Source organism: Dendropsophus ebraccatus, chromosome 5, assembly GCF_027789765.1.
Source record: "Dendropsophus ebraccatus isolate aDenEbr1 chromosome 5, aDenEbr1.pat, whole genome shotgun sequence".
Classification (NCBI taxonomy): Eukaryota; Metazoa; Chordata; class Amphibia; order Anura; family Hylidae; genus Dendropsophus; species Dendropsophus ebraccatus.
Genome location: NC_091458.1, coordinates 68020917 through 68039354, shown reverse-complemented (window position 1 = coordinate 68039354; position 18438 = coordinate 68020917). Strand labels below are relative to the sequence as shown.

The window sequence follows — 18438 nt, the reverse complement described above, 5'->3', positions numbered from 1 at the left end:
GAGATGGGCTCATCTTCCAGGACTTGTTTCCGTCCAGGTGGCCTGGTGCAGGCGGAGTGCCCCTATAGAGGCCGTTGTGATGTATACAGCACTTACCTCCAGGCCTGGTGCAGGCGGAGTGCCCCTATAGAGGCCGCTGTGATGTATACAGCACTTACCTCCAGGCATGGTGCAGGCGGAGTGCCCCTATAGAGGCCGCTGTGATGTATACAGCACTTACCTCCAGGCATGGTGCAGGCGGAGTGCCCTATAGAGGCAGCTGTGATGTATACAGCACTTACCTCCAGGCATGGTGCAGGCGGAGTGCCCTGTAGAGGCCGCTGTGATGTATACAGCACTTACCTCCAGGCATGGTGCAGGCGGAGTGCCCTATAGAGGCAGCTGTGATGTATACAGCACTTACCTCCAGGCATGGTGCAGGCGGAGTGCCCTGTAGAGGCCGCTGTGATGTATACAGCACTTACCTCCAGGCATGGTGCAGGCGGAGTGTCCCTATAGAGGCAGCTGTGATGTATACAGCACTTACCTCCAGGCATGGTGCAGGCGGAGTGCCCCTGTAGAGGCCGTTGTGATGTATACAGCACTTACCTCCAGGCCTGGTGCAGGCGGAGTGCCCCTATAGAGGCCGTTGTGATGTATACAGCACTTACCTCCAGGCCTGGTGCAGGCGGAGTGCCCCTGTAGAGGCCGCTGTGATGTATACAGCACTTACCTCCAGGCATGGTGCAGGCGGAGTGCCCCTGTAGAGGCCGCTGTGATGTATACAGCACTTACCTCCAGGCATGGTGCAGGCGGAGTGCCCTATAGAGGCAGCTGTGATGTATACAGCACTTACCTCCAGGCATGGTGCAGGCGGAGTGCCCTATAGAGGCTGCTGTGATGTATACAGCACTTACATCCAGGCATGGTGCAGGCGGAGTGCCTCCGGGCTGCTCAGTGTATAGCAGCACACTGCAGATCACCCTAAGGTCATGGTATGATGATGGATTCCTGGTGACATGTGAATCAGATTAGTGCTGAATTGACTCATTTGACTCCTTTATTTGGTAGCCATCCATTTACAGTGGCTACAGATACGTCCGTATTATCGGTGGGTACCCTCAGATCTTCACAATGGTGGGGTGTTTGAGGAGTCCACAAGCTGCAGAGAGAATCTGTCAGCACTATAATGCAGCCTGAAGCAAGTCCCCGGGCCTGTGGTGTTTGTTTGCCCGGCCGCCTTGATTGATAGATTTAGTATCAGCTTCTTATCGGACGACAGGAGCAAATGGTGTTATTAGCTGAGGAGGCAGATGGCCCTATGTGTGTGGCTGATGGTGACACAGATAAGGGTGACTCCGGCAGCAGTGGGTGTGCGGGCTCCCCAGTAATCTGCCCAATGACTTGTATAGACCTGCTGAGTATGTCCAGTCCTCCTGCAGGACACTGTCCTCTCCTTTATCTCTGCCCATCTGTCTCTATTCATACAGTCACTCAGCTAAATGAGGTGAGACCGGACAGAGAAGCAAATCACCAGAGATACAAACAAAGTACATTGTGTTCTGAGTTCTTTTTAATCTTCATTATGGTCTCCCTGATCTGTAACAGTGTGAATGTTATCCTAGTGTTATGTATTGTGGTGATATAGCAGCTGGATGGGCAAGCAGCCTGCACCGTCCCTTCAGGTGGAGCGGCCCTGTATTTGTGTAGTATTGTTTGCTTCCTCAGTCCTCCTGCATGGTCCCATTCTTTACTAGGTGTCTGTATCTGGGTGGACAATGAGCAAGGACAGCACAGTAGTCACCAGACCCCCTTATTATATACTCTATATGTTATACTAACATTAGCATCAAAGCTTTGGATAGCTTTTTAATTTTTTTAATTCTTGCTTTCTTTCTATTATGGTTCAAAAATAACTGTTTAAAGTTTTTTTTTTGTGTTTTTTTTTTTTTTTTAGTTTTTTTTTTTTAGTTTTTTTATTTTTTAGTTTTTCTTCTACAGCTATCAGACTGTTTTTTACAGGCTTTTAGGGTAGTATTACAAGGGCGGACATTGATGCCATTGCTGATCGTGAGATTAGTGCAATCAATCATGCAACCGGGCTGCATGAACCATCACTGTATCAGCCATTTAAATGCATTGTTATTGGCTGATAAACAATAATTTTACCAGCCCCACAAAAGATTCAGTCAGCAACTGACTGATCACAGGCTAGTTATCAGGTAAGTGAGGGGCCTAGGAACACTCACTAATGGTGCGTTTACACAGAGAGATTTATCTGCCAGATTTTTGAAGCCAAAGCCAGGAACAGACTATAAACAGAGAACTGATCATAAAGGAAAGACTGAGATTTCTTCTCTTCTCAAATCCATTCCTGGCTTTGGCTTAAAAAATCTGTCAGATAAATCTGTCTGTGTAAACGCACCATAATGATAAGGGCCTTTAGAGCTATGGTGTTACCATTCAATTTATAACAGTGCTTATCTGTAAAAAAAAAAAATTTCTGCTGCTGGAGAATTAGGCATAATAAGCATTTCTTTACCTGTTTAGTAGTCAGATTTGAGCAATTGGGATGCCCTATCCAATAATAAGGGTGCTTATGTCTCCAGATTCATGTTAGATATGATTTCTGAAAACTTATGTAGGTTCATTCAGTTCACTCCACTTAAATCAACCCTATTAAATGGAATACTTTTTTTTTTTTTTTTTTTACAACTGTAAGTTCTGCACTGGACAGCCTTACTGATAACAATTCTTTCATCTCCTGTACTATTTCATGCCCCCACCTCTAAAACCAGTTTGACCACAGTGAGTGGATGGGGCATATCTCCAGTCCCGGGGTTGTTCCTTGGTGACCTTGCTGAAGGTCGGTGACATTCCACTATACGGCTATTTGCTTTTATCAGCTGGTGCAGAACATTTTCATGTGCCTTGGAATTGGTTCAATCCCTCTCACTGCTCTTACCTCTGTAACGCCTGAGTTTTTTAGGTAATTGATTCGGGATTACTTTTATTTTAGCAACTCCAAAGTGGTCATAACTATTGTTACATTGCATGTAAGTCACAATTTACTGTTTCAATGTTCACCTGAACCTACCCCCAAAGCTTGTTACTTGCAGCTGATTCCTCATTGGACTTATCTCTAATGAATTGTATAGTATGAAGAAGGGGATCTGTTCTGTGTAATTCCCTCTTAGCATAGGAATGCATGCTGCTAGTCTGAGTTTACACACAATACAGTTTGTATGGAGTCTGGTTACAGGCACGGAATGTACCTGCACACCGCTGCTGGCACTGGTTAACTATTGCAGGTAAATGTCCCTAAATATGTTTGTCATTTCAGTTCTTCAATTCTAGACTGGTTCTAGGTAAAACATATATAACTTAAAGGAGAAGTCTGGTGAATTTTTTACTAAAGTATTGTATTGCCCACCAAAAGTTATACAAACCAGCAATATACACTTATTACAGAATATGCTTATAAAGTGCTTTTCTTTCCCTGCACTTACTACTGCATCAAGGCTTTACTTCCTGGATAACATGGTTATGTCAGTGTCCCTCAGTGGCCATCATCCTCTCCAGTAGCCACAGCCTGCACAGCTCTGGGAGTCAGGTTGTGACATCACCATGTTATCTAGGAAGTGAAGCCTTGATGCAGTAGTAAGTGCAGGGAAAAAGCACTTTATAATCATTTCCCATAATAAGTGTATATTGCTGGTTTGTATGACTTTTCGGGGGCAATACATTCCCGCAGATTCCGCCGCTCCCCCACCCAAAGAATTGACAAGTCAGTTCTTTGAGCAGACAACAGAATTCGCCTGTGCATAAAATGGAGTCTATGGCACAGGTAGAGATGCCAGCGAGCGGCAGGTTATCTTCACAGATTCTGTAGTGTGCACGTACCCTTAGGGTGCATTCACATTAAGGAATCCGCGCAGAGAACATCCCGTGGATTCCGCCGCTAGCTTTTGTGCGCTTCAGGAGATTCAGAACTATCTAATTGATTTAGACTTTTTAAAAAATTATAAAAAAAAAACTTTTGTTTTTGCAGGAAAAATAGAGGAGTCAGAAGTAAGCATGTCTGCTGTTAACTGGAAGCCATTTATATATGGAGGTCTGGCCTCGATTACGGCTGAATGTGGTAAGTTATGTCCTGAAATATATATTGCCCCTTTTTTCAGTAACAGCCGATGGTATATCTACAGCATTTGTTATAAATATCCCATAGACGAGCATGTCCCCTCTAGGACCCACACCTGGGATGCATTGCTGTGGGGGCATGGGTACAGGTATGTATACATTTGTTATTATGTCCTGCCCACCCCCAGTCTGCACCAGTTTTTTAGTTGTGGCCAGAGTTCTCCTTTAATTTGTAAAGCCTGGAGGGACATGATTGAAACCTTCTGGTGATGAAATTATTATTATTGTTAAAGGCCTATTTTCTTTCCCCAGTCCCATGCAGCAAACATTCTGGTAGCTTCTGATCCCCACTACTCACTGCTGCTCCTCTGATGTGTTGCCCCTGCTAGAAATGCCCACTGGCCACAGTGTAGACCCACCTCTGCCAGTAACTGGCTGTGCAGGCATTTTCTCCAGGGTTGACACATCAGAGGTAGTAGTGAGTAGTGCGGTCAGAGTTAGGTAAGGGTCAGGAGGGAAGTGTTTTTAATGGTAAATTATTCTTTTAACAAACTTGTCACATGTCCATTTGGTGGGCTAAGGTTTCCGCACCTGGAGCGGACTGCAACCTATTTTTCTTATCTTATCTTCAGGAGAGATACAGAAGTATACGTTACTTGTCAGCATTACTATAGAACCTGTTCTATATATATACACCTTATTGTGTATTATCATTTGGTTTATATTATTTAGAAATGGTTATATTAATTGTTATAAAGAAATGATTTTTGGTTTAGCTTGTGAAAAATAGATAAATTAAAATAATATGTACTTACTGTACAAAATCCAGTTTATTTACACAAGACTTGTGTCCTCCTCCTCTTCCATAGAATTCCTTTTCTTATTAGTGTACATTATCACGGCCTGTATATGAACCGGTTCACCCTAAACAAGCCCTGGATTACGTCGGCTTCAGGCAGACCTTGCTTAGTCATGGCAGGTTCTGCGTTGTGCTCTTGTAGCTGCGGTCTGCTGCAGCTTGATAAGATTTCCGGGATACTTCCCTCATTTGTGCTCTTACCTCTAAGCTTTGTAGGTTTACATACAATAAGACTGGTATTTCATGCATTTATGGAGTGGTTTAAAAGGTGGAGAGGAAAACGATCTGATCCTTAAACCAGGGGACCCAAGACTGCAGTGAGAATGCACACTGCTGCTCCATTTATTCTCTATAGGAGAAGCCAGAGATAGCGGAGTACAGCATTTGGCTATATGCATAGCTCCCATAGAGAATAAATGGAGTGGCAAAGCTCAATTCTGGCAAGAGACCCAGGTTCTTGAGATTGTGAAGGTCGCAGCAGACCACTCCATAATCAGATAGTTATTCTGCTGATAATTGATAGCTTGTAATCAAAGGACAACTAGATTAATAGAAGGGAAGTTCAGGAGCCTCATCTCTTGTCCACAGTAGAGGACAGTTACTAAGAAGATCTCCTATACTAGAGTCCTGTCCTGCATTACACAACCCATTGATGTGAAGGGTCTGTGCAGTGCTTCATTTTTTTCTGTGGTCGCTCTGCAGGGGAATTGAACACTTGTTGCAACTTTTTCTCACAAGTTATAGCTGATCACTTGGACACATTTTGATCATCATATAGGTGACTCATTACTTGTGGGCTTATAATTATATAAAGTAGCCAATCTGAACAAGCTACATACAGTACACAGTAGATCACTGATGTGAGAGGAGTTGTATGTCAGTGTTACGCATTAGATAGCTGCTGTCCAGCCAGTTGTTGTCTGACATCTCTCTTCCTCCTCTCTCCCCAACGGATATTACTAAGGCCAGATTCACACATACAGTAACACAGCGGATTTCACAATGCGAGTTCTGCAGCGAAATCTGCTATGATACTCTTTCTTGTAATTTTCTACGGCTTCACATACTGCCAGCGGGTTTTTCATTCTGCTGTGAGTATGTAAAGCCCCTTCCCACTTATCCCACCCCTGCCCGGCTAATACCTTACCTGGCCGAGCTCCCTCTTGCTTCTCAGGCTCCTGGCTCCCTTGTGTCAGCAATCTGTCCGCAGTCTTGCCGCAGACACTGGTTGGCTGAGCAGAACGCGAGGGAGCCAGGAGCCCGAGAAGCAAGGTAAGGTATTAGCGGGTCAGGGGTGGGTTAAGTGGGAAAGGGCTTTACGTTCTGGCAGTGGAATGAAAAATCCTCTGCAAGTATGTAAAGCCATAGAAAAGGACAAGAAAGAGCATTGAAATCTGCTACGATATTGTATGTGTGAAACTGGCCTAAGTGGTTGCAGGGCCATTTTTCACAATTTAGAATTCTTACCTGTGTTAACTTATTTGTTAGAGAAGAGCTAAGAGGCTCCATCATGTTTAGCAGCATTTCTTCATACCTTCTCTCTGCCCCTTTGTTTTAGGTACTTTTCCTATTGACTTAACCAAAACAAGACTCCAAGTCCAGGGACAAGCTAATGATGCGAAATACAAAGAAATTCGCTACCGAGGAATGCTCCATGCACTTGTAAGAATATGCAGAGAGGAAGGGATGACAGCATTGTATTCTGGGTAAGCTTTATCTATTTGCTGTACGTCTGACTTATCTATATAGGACAGTGGATGATTTGGTCTTGTACATAATAGTGTTATATATTGGGGGCACCATTAAAGGACAACTCCGGCGCTAAGGGAAAAAAAAAACCTAGACAAACACTTTTTTTTTTTTTAGACTTTCCTTCACTCCTAGGTCTGTCTCCGTTTGAATCGCTCACCATTTGTGGGTCCCTGGGGCTCCTGTTGGCATCTCCTTCTCTCCGGCATTTTCTTGTGCTTCAGCCAGCAGCGTCAGGTTACTGACAGCTTGCTCAGCCAATCGGAGCTGAGCAAGCTATGAGTCATCTGCTGATGTCTCACAGTGGGGCCAGGTCTCTTTGAAGATGTAATTGACACAAGATTCACATCTGACGACAGATTATCTGCCAAAGATTTGAAGCCAAACCCAGGAACAGACTATAATCAGAGAACAGGTCATAAAGGAAAGACTGGATTTCTCCTCTCTTCAAATTCACTCCTGGGTTTGGCTTCAAATCTTTGGCAGATAATCTGTTGGTAGAATAGGGCCAGTCAGTGATTATACTGGGCCTCACTTTTGAGACTTTCTATGATCCCGAGATACAGCCAGGGGAGTGCATGGCAGCACACACCTGTCCCTTGCTGTATATCAGATCCAACTTATTTGCATCATTATATTCTATGGAGTGAATATATTAGAATTTCTACTGGACATGGAATGGAGTGCACGGGCACACTTACCCTGGCTTTGTTTCTAAATAGCAGTGAGTCTCAGGAGTAAGATCCAGTGCAATCAGTAACTTTTACAAACAATAACTCTTTAAATGTTTGCCATATCTTTTCTGGGTTAAATATATTGAATGCCTGGCATAGGTCATCAATATCAGATCTGTGGATTGTTAACACCCATTGGGAGCTGAGGTGCAGTAACAAGCACAATATTACACAATGTAAGGATCATTTGGATAAATTTAATGTTCTAAGAGTTTTCTAATTCCCAACTGCACTGGCTAGGCCCATAGCTGTAAACCCAGAAGTATACTGTCCCCTGCGTCTCAGGTGTTGTATACAATACACGTTGGAGCAGATATATGTTTGCTGACAATCCTTGTATTTGTTGTGAATGAAGACATGAGGTGTTCCAGCAGGAGTGCTCCTGTACAGCGTGTCTCATGTTTATGCTGGTTACACAATAGTCTACACGATTTTACGACACTGACCCTTCACCCACAAAGGCAGGCAATAGACTTCTGGTAGATGTTATGAAGCACTATGACATTCGGAAAGCTTGGCTTTGACCCCAGCCATGATTCTGCCGTGTGATCAGTCTGGTGCAATACAGATGATAATGTACTGACATGGAAAGGTGAAATGTTTTTTAGAAAAAGAAATCTGTGTAACACAAAAAGCAAAGAACTGAAAGTACTTACATCTCATGAGTCCACAATTGAATAATTGTAATACTCAATACATGTCCTAGGGGCAGGTCAGGGGCAGGTCAGATGTTGTGTTCTTGTCTGTGAGCAATATGACTCCATAGACTTGTATTGGCAGCTGTTTCCATTATGTTACATTGAGCCGGGAGAGAAGCTTGCACTTTTCCTGGCTTGTTCTCCTAAATAGTTGGGCTGTGAACACCTAGGACCCGTTCACACTGCGGAAAACAGGCAGAAATTCAGAGCGCGATCCCTGCTGCACACTCCGCTTGGAATCCTGCCTGCCTAACTGTCTGGATAGGGCGCCTCCGCTCTCTGCTCAAAGAACTGACGTGTCATTTCTTTGAGCAGAGAGCCGTGGAGAGAGGAGGTGCCCTATACATAACATGGAGAGACTGAGGCAAGCAGGATTCCAAGCGGAGTCTGTGGTGGGGATTCCACTTGAAATTTCCGCCTGTTTTCCGCAGTGTGACCGGGCCCTAAGTCAAGATAAATGCATTTTGACTGGTGGCTATGGGCCATTGGAGAACACATGTTTTTTCCATGGACTGCTATCAGAAATGTGGACATCTGACTGTCAGGTTCATCTTTATTTTTTTTATCTCCCTGCAGGATTGCACCAGCAATGCTTCGCCAGGCATCATATGGTACTATAAAAATTGGAACCTACCAAAGTTTGAAGAGGTTATTTGTGGATCGTCCAGAAGGTGTGTATGTAAATAAAACCCTATTCACATAATATTTTTGAGTTTTGTCTGCAGTTTATATCAGAACACCTTCAAAAAGGCTTTCCAATGGATACCGCTGCTTACACATGGGGGGGGGGGGTATCTATCACGTGTGCACCTCCATTAATGTCATCAATAAAGTTATTTGGGCATAGTTTGTTATGGAATAAATGAAATACACAAGTCAGCAAGTAAAGTATATTTCTTATCATAAATTAACAAAAGCAACTAAGCAAGAGGTATATGAGTATATTCGGAACAACTGAAGTCACTATTGTTCTCTACAGATGAGACATTGGTTCTCAATGTATTTTGTGGAGTGTTATCTGGAGTAGTTTCCTCTTGCATCGCCAACCCCACTGACGTCCTTAAGGTAAGCCTTCATCCTCTTCAGTCTGTTCATTTACTGGTTTCCATCAAAGTACAATCACAATTTGTGTCTGTGCATTGTATTGTAAGATATATGGCAAATCTAACTAGAAGCTGTATTATAGAGTGTTCTCTAAAACATTGTGGTGGTTACGTAATAGGTGTAGCAGAGATGAACTTGTCATGTTTAAATTGTTGGATCTGCATTGTTGGTGTGCAGTCTGATGCAATCTTGTAGAAAATCACAATTAAAGTACAAATTGTGTTTTGCAACTTTTCCCAAACTCACCCCTGCTACAGCTGCTGTTCTTATTAATAAGGCAGGTGAAGCAAGTTATCAAGGGCTTATTTTAGCAGACTGTTAAGTGTGCAGCCTTTGGGGGGCATGTGAGTTCCTGGTCATGGGTGGAGCATTACGAAAATTCCTGGAGGCATGGGAGTTAGAAGAAATTCTAGATAATTAGGAGCAACACCTATATAGCGTGAAGCAGTGCTGACAGGTGAGACTGTAAACCTGAATTATTTTACTATGTGTTCTAAGGGAGAGGGCTTTGCCTTCCATGCGTGGGATAACATAGATAACATGGGCATCATCACAAAGGAGTATAATGTTTAATATTCCTTCTGTTCTTTTTTTTTTTTTTTTTTTTCTATAAGAAATAAAACCCATGACCAGAATTGTGAATCCTTGTCTGACCATAGTTCAGAATTTGGAATGACGTGTTTACCCCGGGTTCAGCATGTGATCAATGTGTGGCACAGGACCATGCAGGCAGAGAAAGCACAATGTGGCAAGACTCCAAGTATCCCTTGCAGATTTTGTCTGTATTACGTAGTAGTCATAGGGCAAAGGGTTGAGGAAGTCCCAGGCAGGAACACTATGCACAGTCCATGTGTAGGTTTCCATACAAACATATGTTGCTTCATTTCAAGTGTCTATATCCCTAGAATAGCTCTGTAGAGACGCGGCAGTCACACTGAAATGTGAGAGCGTCGTTTGCTGTACTCTAAAAATATCCACCCTGACATACTGATCCTGTACAGTGTTCTCTGCAAAGTGTGAAATCTTCTTTACTGTTATGTCCTAGAGACATGTCAAAAGTTTTGATTGGTGCGGGTCTGAGTGTTCAAACCCGTACTGATCGGGAGAACAAGCTGGGAGAAGACGTGCTGCAGCGCTGCTCGTTCTCCCGATCAGTACGGTTCTGAACAAACTGGTTTTGGGTCTTTGCAAAAAAGTATTCAGACAAAGTTCTAGTACCTGATGTGTATGATACTGACTTTGCTTTATCAGTGATTGCAGCTCCAAGCAGTGATAAGTTAAAAGTTAATTTTCATTGCTTTCCTAGCAGACGTGCAGGTTTATCCCAATATTTGTAAGGTAATTCACACCTTTGTGCACAAGCTCCTACAGTCTAAAATTAGAGAATAAGTTGGCGTCTTGACACAAAGTGCCCCAACATTCGTGAGCACAAAGGTGCTGTGGTGAACAAAGAATGTGTTACTCCCTTACTAAAATAAATATATAACCTTTATGCACATCCATTGAAGGTTCCTTAAGTTGCAAGTTGGCCTGCTGTGTGCAAACACTCATCAATGAAGTGATTTCGGCTCTGAATTATAAATGCATATTTGAACAGATTCTCAACTTTATAGTACTTGTAAGCTGACATGTGGTATGAAAATGTAAATTGTTCCATGCTTCTAGAGGTGAATGATCTTCTTAGATGTGTCCCTACTAGAGTTGATCAAGCAATGAAATGCTCGACTAGTAACAAGCCCAATTGAAAACCATGGGAGACTCGAGCATTTAAGCAGGTGCCCCCTACTCTGCAGAGCCGAGTGTACCTTGTTAAAGGGGTTATCTATCGCTACAAAAACATGGCCACTTTTCCCCCTACTGTTGTCTCCAGTTCAGGTGCTGTTTCAAAACGCCATCCAAACTGGAGACAACAGTAGGGGGAAAGTAGCCATGTTTTTGTAGCGATAGATAACCCCTTTAACCTAAAAACTTAAAAAGTGATAGTCTGACACCCTGGGGGGTCACTTATTTCCCTGGGGATCAGACTGTCACTCTGTAAGTTTTCAGACTGTGCTTTGTTTGTGGAGGGGGTTTAAAATGATACTTACTGCTCTCATCTTTTAGCTTCTCTATTGCCGCTCAGCCAATCGGCGGTTGCAGCTGTGTCCCACCTCAGCCACTGATTGGCTGAGTGGTGATAGAGAAGCTGAAAGACCAGAGAAATATAAGTTTTACCGCCTGCCCTTCCCCCTTGAGTTTAAGGGCCATATTACACAGCCAGATCTATGTAAGCGAGCACTAATCTGCTTACATAGCCTATTACACGGCCCAACAATCGTGCAGAAAAGGCCGCCATCGGGTAGTGTTAAACCTGCTGAAAGACCACGATCAGCCGATAATCAGGTCCTTGACTGATCATTGTCTTTTTTTTTTTATTACACTTGGCGATATCTGCCCAAATCGGCCTGGTTGGGAGATAATCGCCCTGTGTAATAGGTCCCTAAGGCTGTGGTAGAGCTTTCTATAACAGCACTAGGCTGAGCATCCATCTCATCTCTACTCCTCACATTTTGCTCCTTTCTCTGTTATAGATAAGAATGCAGGCACAGGGCAGTGTGATGCAAGGGGGAATGATTGGGAACTTCATCAATATTTACCAGCAAGAAGGCACACGAGGCCTGTGGAAGGTAAATTGTGTTCCTCCAAATTTTTTTTTTTTAAAAGTGTGAACTATTTTTTATAATATGAAATATTTGTTGTGTTTAAGGGGGTATCACTTACTGCCCAGAGAGCTGCTATTGTTGTGGGAGTGGAGCTGCCAGTCTATGACATTACCAAGAAACACCTGATCCTCTCTGGATTGATGGGGGACACAGTCTATACACATTTTCTGTGAGTTGTACTCTATTAGAATCATTACTTTTATTGTGAATTCTCAAAGTGCACTTTTTAAAAAAAAAACTGAAAATGTTCTTAATTTCCTTGCTCCTGCTGCCACCTCCGTTCCCCATTGCCCATGGTTTGCCATGTTCGGGGTCAGTTTTAATGATATATTTATTTGGAAGACCTATATCCTGCATTGTGTATGTTGTAAGGTTACCATTCAGTTGTCTATGATGGGTATATTTCAGGAGACTCCTGATGTTGGGTTTGCTCAGGCCTATAATTTGCACAGAGTAAAACTGGCAAAATTGTCATACATTGTACACATTTGAAACACAAGAGGAAACCTGTTCCATTTGATGTTATGTCCTTTGACACTTATACTTTTGAAACCTGAGTCCTGTGACTTTACTTCCAACCAGGTCAAGTTTTACTTGTGGTTTGGCTGGAGCATTGGCGTCAAATCCTGTTGATGTTGTGAGAACCCGAATGATGAACCAAAGGTCGATGGGTGAGATGTCAAGCTACAAGGGCACCATGGACTGTTTGCTGCAGGTACGTGCATCATTGATAATTCTAGAAAACATTGACCCTCTTACATATTTAGGGTCCTTTTACACACACAGATATCTGACTAATTTATCTGACAGATTTTTGAAGCCAAAGCCAGGAACAGACTATAAACAGGTCATAAAGAAATACTGGGATCTATCCTCTTCTCAAATCCATTCCTGGCTTCAAACATCTATCACCTGTGTGTGTAAAAGGACCACCCTTAGTCTGTAAATGTTGATATGTAACATGCCTGTGATTATACATTGGAGCATTAAATGCAAGGCCCAAGAGGTAAGAATAGAGATTTTGTTCTGGACGGCCTAGTGGTTGACGCTGCTGTATTTCAGCTCTGGGATTCTAAATGTACATATATTCAGGGCAATGTCTGCATGGATATGTGGTATGTTCTGTCACAGCTTCCATGAGCTTTCTGTGCATGTCCCTTGGATAGGGGAATAATACCATGAGGGCATTCTGTGCATGTGTATACTTTGATACATTAGTTTACCTTACATCTGGTTTGTTCCCTATTCACATAACACCATATTTAGTTTTGGTTTATTTAGTGTATGTGCTAGGGAAGCTCCTGGTGTATATGACAAACATCTACAGGCTGCATTTAACCCAACAGATACCAAAATAATTGTATTTTTTACTGTATAGGTAAGTGTAGTCTGGTGTATAGTGGCATGTGTCATTATCTTCACTGCATTAGTGTGAGGATGTCCCAGGCATCATATACACTGATTAATTAAAAACCTGGTGTGATGATAGACATGGGGGCACTTCTAGCCATGTTTCATGAAGACTACTGTAGTTGCCAGATAGGAGGCGCACTTGAGAGAAACTTTAACTGGACGAGAGAGGAAGGGGGGGGGGGACTGTTATGGGGGGGAGGGTTGAGTTGGGTGGAGGGAACCGGGAAAATGTATGTTCTTTTATCCTTTGGTATGATGTCGAGTTTAATCCTAGTCAGATAGGGAAAGGACAACCACATCTTTGCAGTTACTTGATGTATTATTGCTTCATATGTATCTAGTATGTCATATCTTTAGTTTTGGACTTGCGGTCTGGTTTTCTGCAGACTGGTGTCCTTATTGTTGGACATGACATCCTCTTGTGTGTTCTTCAATAAAATGTTTTTGAAAAAAAAAAAGACTACTGTAAGAAGCAGCTTGTCAACCATCCAACTTATTATTTTAAATGTTAACTAACAGTGTATGTTGAAATGTTTTTTTTTTCCCAGACCTGGAAAAATGAGGGCTTTTTCGCTCTGTACAAAGGATTTTGGCCAAACTGGTTAAGACTGGGACCCTGGAATATAATTGTATCCTTTTCATTGCTTATGGTGAAAAGTTTAATGTCTTAATGTACTATTTTATGTTGTTTTGGATGAAATGTATAGAAATAACTGTTAATGACAAATTATCAAGCCTTTTTTCTTTTGTCCAAGGAAAGGTCACATGCCCTTAATATGGTTGCATTCTACCTTCCATATTCTGGCCACAACACTTCCATCCCCGAGTTCTGCTGTACATAGGTCACCATAGGGTGCCAATTAGAGATGAGCGAACCTGGAGCATGCTCGAGTCGATCCGAACCCGAACGTTCGGCATTTGATTAGCGGTGGCTGCTGAAGTTGGATAAAGCACTAAGGCTATGTGGAAAACATGGATATAATCATTGGCTGTATCCATCTTTTCCAGACAACCTTAGAGCTTTATCCAAGTTCAGCAGCCCCAGCTAATCAAATGCCGAACGTTCGGGTTCGGATCGACTCGAGCCCGAACCCGGTTCGCTCATCTCTAGTGCCAATATAATGTAAACTGCTGGAGCACTAAGGGCGACTCTAAAGTGCAGCCATGTTACAACTATGTAAAACCTGCCCAAGGCCGATTAATAGGTCTGTATAGAACCAGCCCATCAAAGGTAATTTGCTGTATTTGATCCCAAGTAAACAGCAGATTTATCTGCATAGTAAAAGTGAAGTGCGATCCTGCACTATTAGAGAATAGGTCATATAGCCCTTTCAGCTATTAATTCACCTGTCATGCATCCTTAATGCTTTTCTACAGTTCTTTATAACCTACGAACAGCTCAAGAAACTAAACCTCTGAAGTGTGATCCATGAAGATAATGGAGTCTTTCAATGCCAGGAACCTTCTCTAATTTCAGACAGATGTCCTTTTCATGATATCCTCTTCATATCTCTGAAGGAGCCAGTGAATGTATGAAGAGACGTGACACTGATGTCAGCACTGCACCGGAAGACTTCTTCAGAAATGAGATTCATGAATTGCCATTGGAGCACATACTGTAAATTAGGATTCCTGAGGCTTAAGAGGTCTAAAGTGATTATTTATATTAAGTATTCTCGTCATCAATTTATAAGGACTCCCAACAGTCATATTTTTATACCTGTAGAGGGGCACAGTTTGGTTATTTCCACTCCTGAATCACATTGATTCACCTAAAAAAAAAATCTAAATCTCCATCCAGCACCAAAAATGTAGTTTTCATTCACATATTGATACACCGGACCATTTACACGAGTTATTCAGTGTTAGAATATCTTGGCCACTTTCTTCCAGAGACTCTTGTCTCCAGTTCAGGTGCGGTTTGCAATTAAGATCCATTCGCTTTAATGGTTTTAAGTTGTAAAATCCCACCCAAACTGGAAACAAGAGTGGTGCTCTCTCTGGAAGAAAGAAGCCATGTTTATGTAGAGCTGGATAACCCCTTTAAGCCATCTTGTTTAGCTTGACAGTGTAGATGAAGTATGCATATATTCCTTCTGTTGACAGGAATGATCTGTGTTTGCTTGCCATTGGCTGAAGACAGCTGATTTAACTATCATTTATCAGAGGTACTAACTGGCCAAGCGAGCAGAATTTGGTTTTGTTGAAGAAAGTAATACCCATAGAAGTAACTGCTATACTTCCTTACATTCTATCTCAGCTGTAACATTGCAGTTTTTGGCAATCTGTAATGTACAGTTCATGTTACACCTAATTTTATTACGTGGTTATTGCAGTATGACAATACTAGATGATCCCCTAGTTCATGGCACTGAAAACCAAACATGTAGAAATACATATTTGCATTGTGAGTCCACGCTAATATTATTACATTGGAACTTATTTAGGATGGCTATACACATAAGATAGTGGTTGGCTGTGTGTTCATTCATCTGACTGCTATCTTCCCATACCATACATGTGGACATGAATGAGGAGAGGGAAAAAGCCACTGCCGGACGACCTTGGTGGCGGCTTATCTCCTGACAACAAAGGGATTGGCCAGGTGAACTCCACCCTGCCTATTCCTTACTAACTTCTGTGAAGGGAGAATGAGGAGGCCTCCGTATATATTGCGTGGCCTATTGTATAAAGTCATCTAGTGTACAGCCTGTAGAAAAGTAGCCTTTTTCCTGCTTTTATTTCGGTGGAAAGCCACAATGTAAGTCTACCCTTTTTTTTTTTGTTGTTTTTTTAATTGCACTTGAAAAGACCCATTGATTGTAGTTTATCTAAAGGGTTAGAAAGATTAATTATTAATATCTTATTTTTTAAGATATTATAAAGTCCAACAGGATGTTTAATATATGTTTTTTTTTCACCCCGATCTGTTTGTGATGAGCCCTGGGCCTCTACGGTATAATCATTTACCTTTGGAGCACAACATTCCACCTTCCCTCCCCATGGGTGCAGTTATTTATTGGACGGCGACATTTCAAGTGATAGACGTCAGATGTATATTTTTATATTTTTGCACACACGACACTTTGCACAATCCTGCCAATACAGTCCTATTGACTGTTGTTTTGTTGTGTTATTGTAAATTTGTAGATGAGCTACAGAATGCCTATTAGGTGCTACAGAGTGTTTTCCTTCACTGTGTTACTAGCGTTGGCTTTGTTTTAGGTTCATATAATAGCACATATAGCTATTTGTACAGTTTGTAGACATGTTGGAAAATTTTATTTTGCTAACCAGTTGTGTTGTATTATCATTATTTTGGTGTTAATCATCACAGACTCGAAAATGTCATTATTATATGGTTCCTGCTGGAGACTGAGCGAGAATCCTGGTTTCAGAAATATAAAAGTATATCTTAGTAAGAAACTAAATGACCAGGGCTCTGTTTATTATTGGGTCAAAATCCTTATTGTTATCAAAGAATGTAAATGATTCTGCAGTCAGTCTACCGAATATACCTGATTTTCTTTGCTTGTGTAAAGGAATCCATCACGCTTGTCAAGAGCTGCCTGAAGGTGTTCTCAGGTGGTATTTACCTCTTCTGTAATTTATATTAAAGGAGTTATTCTGGATTAGACAAAGGAAAGCTACTTCCTTGCAAAAACAGCACCGCCTCTGTCCCCTGCTTGTGTGTAGTATTGCAATTCACCCCCATGCACCTCAATGGAATAAAGCTGTAAAATGCCACTAAAACTGGGGACAAAAGTGGTGCTGTGTGGAAGAAAACAGCCACGCTCTTGTAAGCCTGGAAAACCCCTTAAATTTATATATTTAGGGTCCATTTACACAGAAAGATTATCTGACAGATTACCTGCCAAAGATTTGAAGCCAAAGCCAGGAATGGATTTGAAAAGAGAAATCTCAGGCTTTCCTTCATGACCTGATCTCTGCTTATAGTTTGTTTCTGGCTTTGGCTTCAAGTCTTTGGCAGATAATCTTTCTGTATAAATTGACCCTATCACTGTTGACTGTCAGCCTATAAACACAAAGTGGCAGCCAACCATTAGAGTGTCTGTGCTCAATAGGCAAAGAAAGTGAGTAATTTTGTTTGTTTAAAAAAAAAAAAAATTGACATTTCCTTAAACAAAAACATTTTGTTCTGGGTGGTTGTAGAAAATGCTTTACATTAGGATGACTTATGTTTGCAACCCCCCCCCCCCCCCCCCCCTGCTAGAGACCCTTATACTTACCGTGCACAGAGTCCCGCTCCTGGAACCGCTCCTGCCGCCAAGATATCATTGTCGGAAGCCCGGCGCGCGTCAGAGTTAAGTCTGACGCTCATAGAGAATGAATGAAGCCGTCATTCTCTATGAGCGTCAGACTCATCTCTGACGCGCACGCCCTGGGCTTCCGACTGTGATATCTCGGCGGCAAGAGCGGCTCCAGGAGCGGGACTTTGTGCACAGGGTAAGTATAAGGGTCTCTAGCGGGGGGTCCGCCGGGCTCTGCACCGGCACAGGGGGGTGACAGGTCCTCTTTAATGGAGTTTATTAAAAGGAAACTTCTTACAGCATTGCTGAGATGCTAAGTAGCCGGTGGTTAGGTACTGTGAAAAGCTTTACTAGAAGTCTTTCCTGCAGGCAGGAATAACCTTTGTAATGGCCTTTAGCTATTTCTCTACATGGGGGTGTTGGGGGCATCCATGCCGATGTCTAAGCCAACGGGAATGAATGGTTTATGTAAAATTGTTGAAAAACTCAAAATGGTGGTTCATTTCAGGATATTTTCTGACACATGATAAAATTGTTGTGTGTCCCTGTCCTCCAGAATTTACACATCAACAGCCACTTAACAGCTTTTAAATTAGGTCAATAGGCTGTAATGTCTATATCAGGAGACAGCTGTAGGGGAAACTTCCACTTCAATTGTAAAAGCATTAGGTTATGTTCACACTCTAGAATATGCAAGGAAATTATAAGTGGACTCTGCTTGATGTTCTGCCTATCCCATTAACTTGTGAATTCTTTGGACAGAAGGTGGATTGAGTTTGAGAAATTAAG

At 42.2% G+C, this 18438-nt stretch overlaps 1 protein-coding gene across 2 annotated transcripts in view; it reads left to right on the top strand.

Moving 5' to 3' along the window:
- Positions 1 to 17592, top strand: part of SLC25A30 (solute carrier family 25 member 30) — a 36178-nt gene extending 18586 nt beyond the window's left edge. For both annotated transcript variants that reach the window (XM_069970526.1, XM_069970525.1), the window contains exons 2-10: positions 4031 to 4120; positions 6537 to 6684; positions 8736 to 8830; positions 9139 to 9224; positions 11834 to 11929; positions 12010 to 12134; positions 12548 to 12680; positions 13927 to 14007; positions 14756 to 17592. In XM_069970526.1, the coding sequence (XP_069826627.1) occupies positions 4057 to 4120; positions 6537 to 6684; positions 8736 to 8830; positions 9139 to 9224; positions 11834 to 11929; positions 12010 to 12134; positions 12548 to 12680; positions 13927 to 14007; positions 14756 to 14797 (870 nt within the window). In that variant the 5' untranslated portion in view covers positions 4031 to 4056 and the 3' untranslated portion in view covers positions 14798 to 17592. The remainder of the gene's footprint in view (positions 1 to 4030; positions 4121 to 6536; positions 6685 to 8735; positions 8831 to 9138; positions 9225 to 11833; positions 11930 to 12009; positions 12135 to 12547; positions 12681 to 13926; positions 14008 to 14755) is intronic.
- Positions 17593 to 18438: the final 846 nt, after the last annotated feature.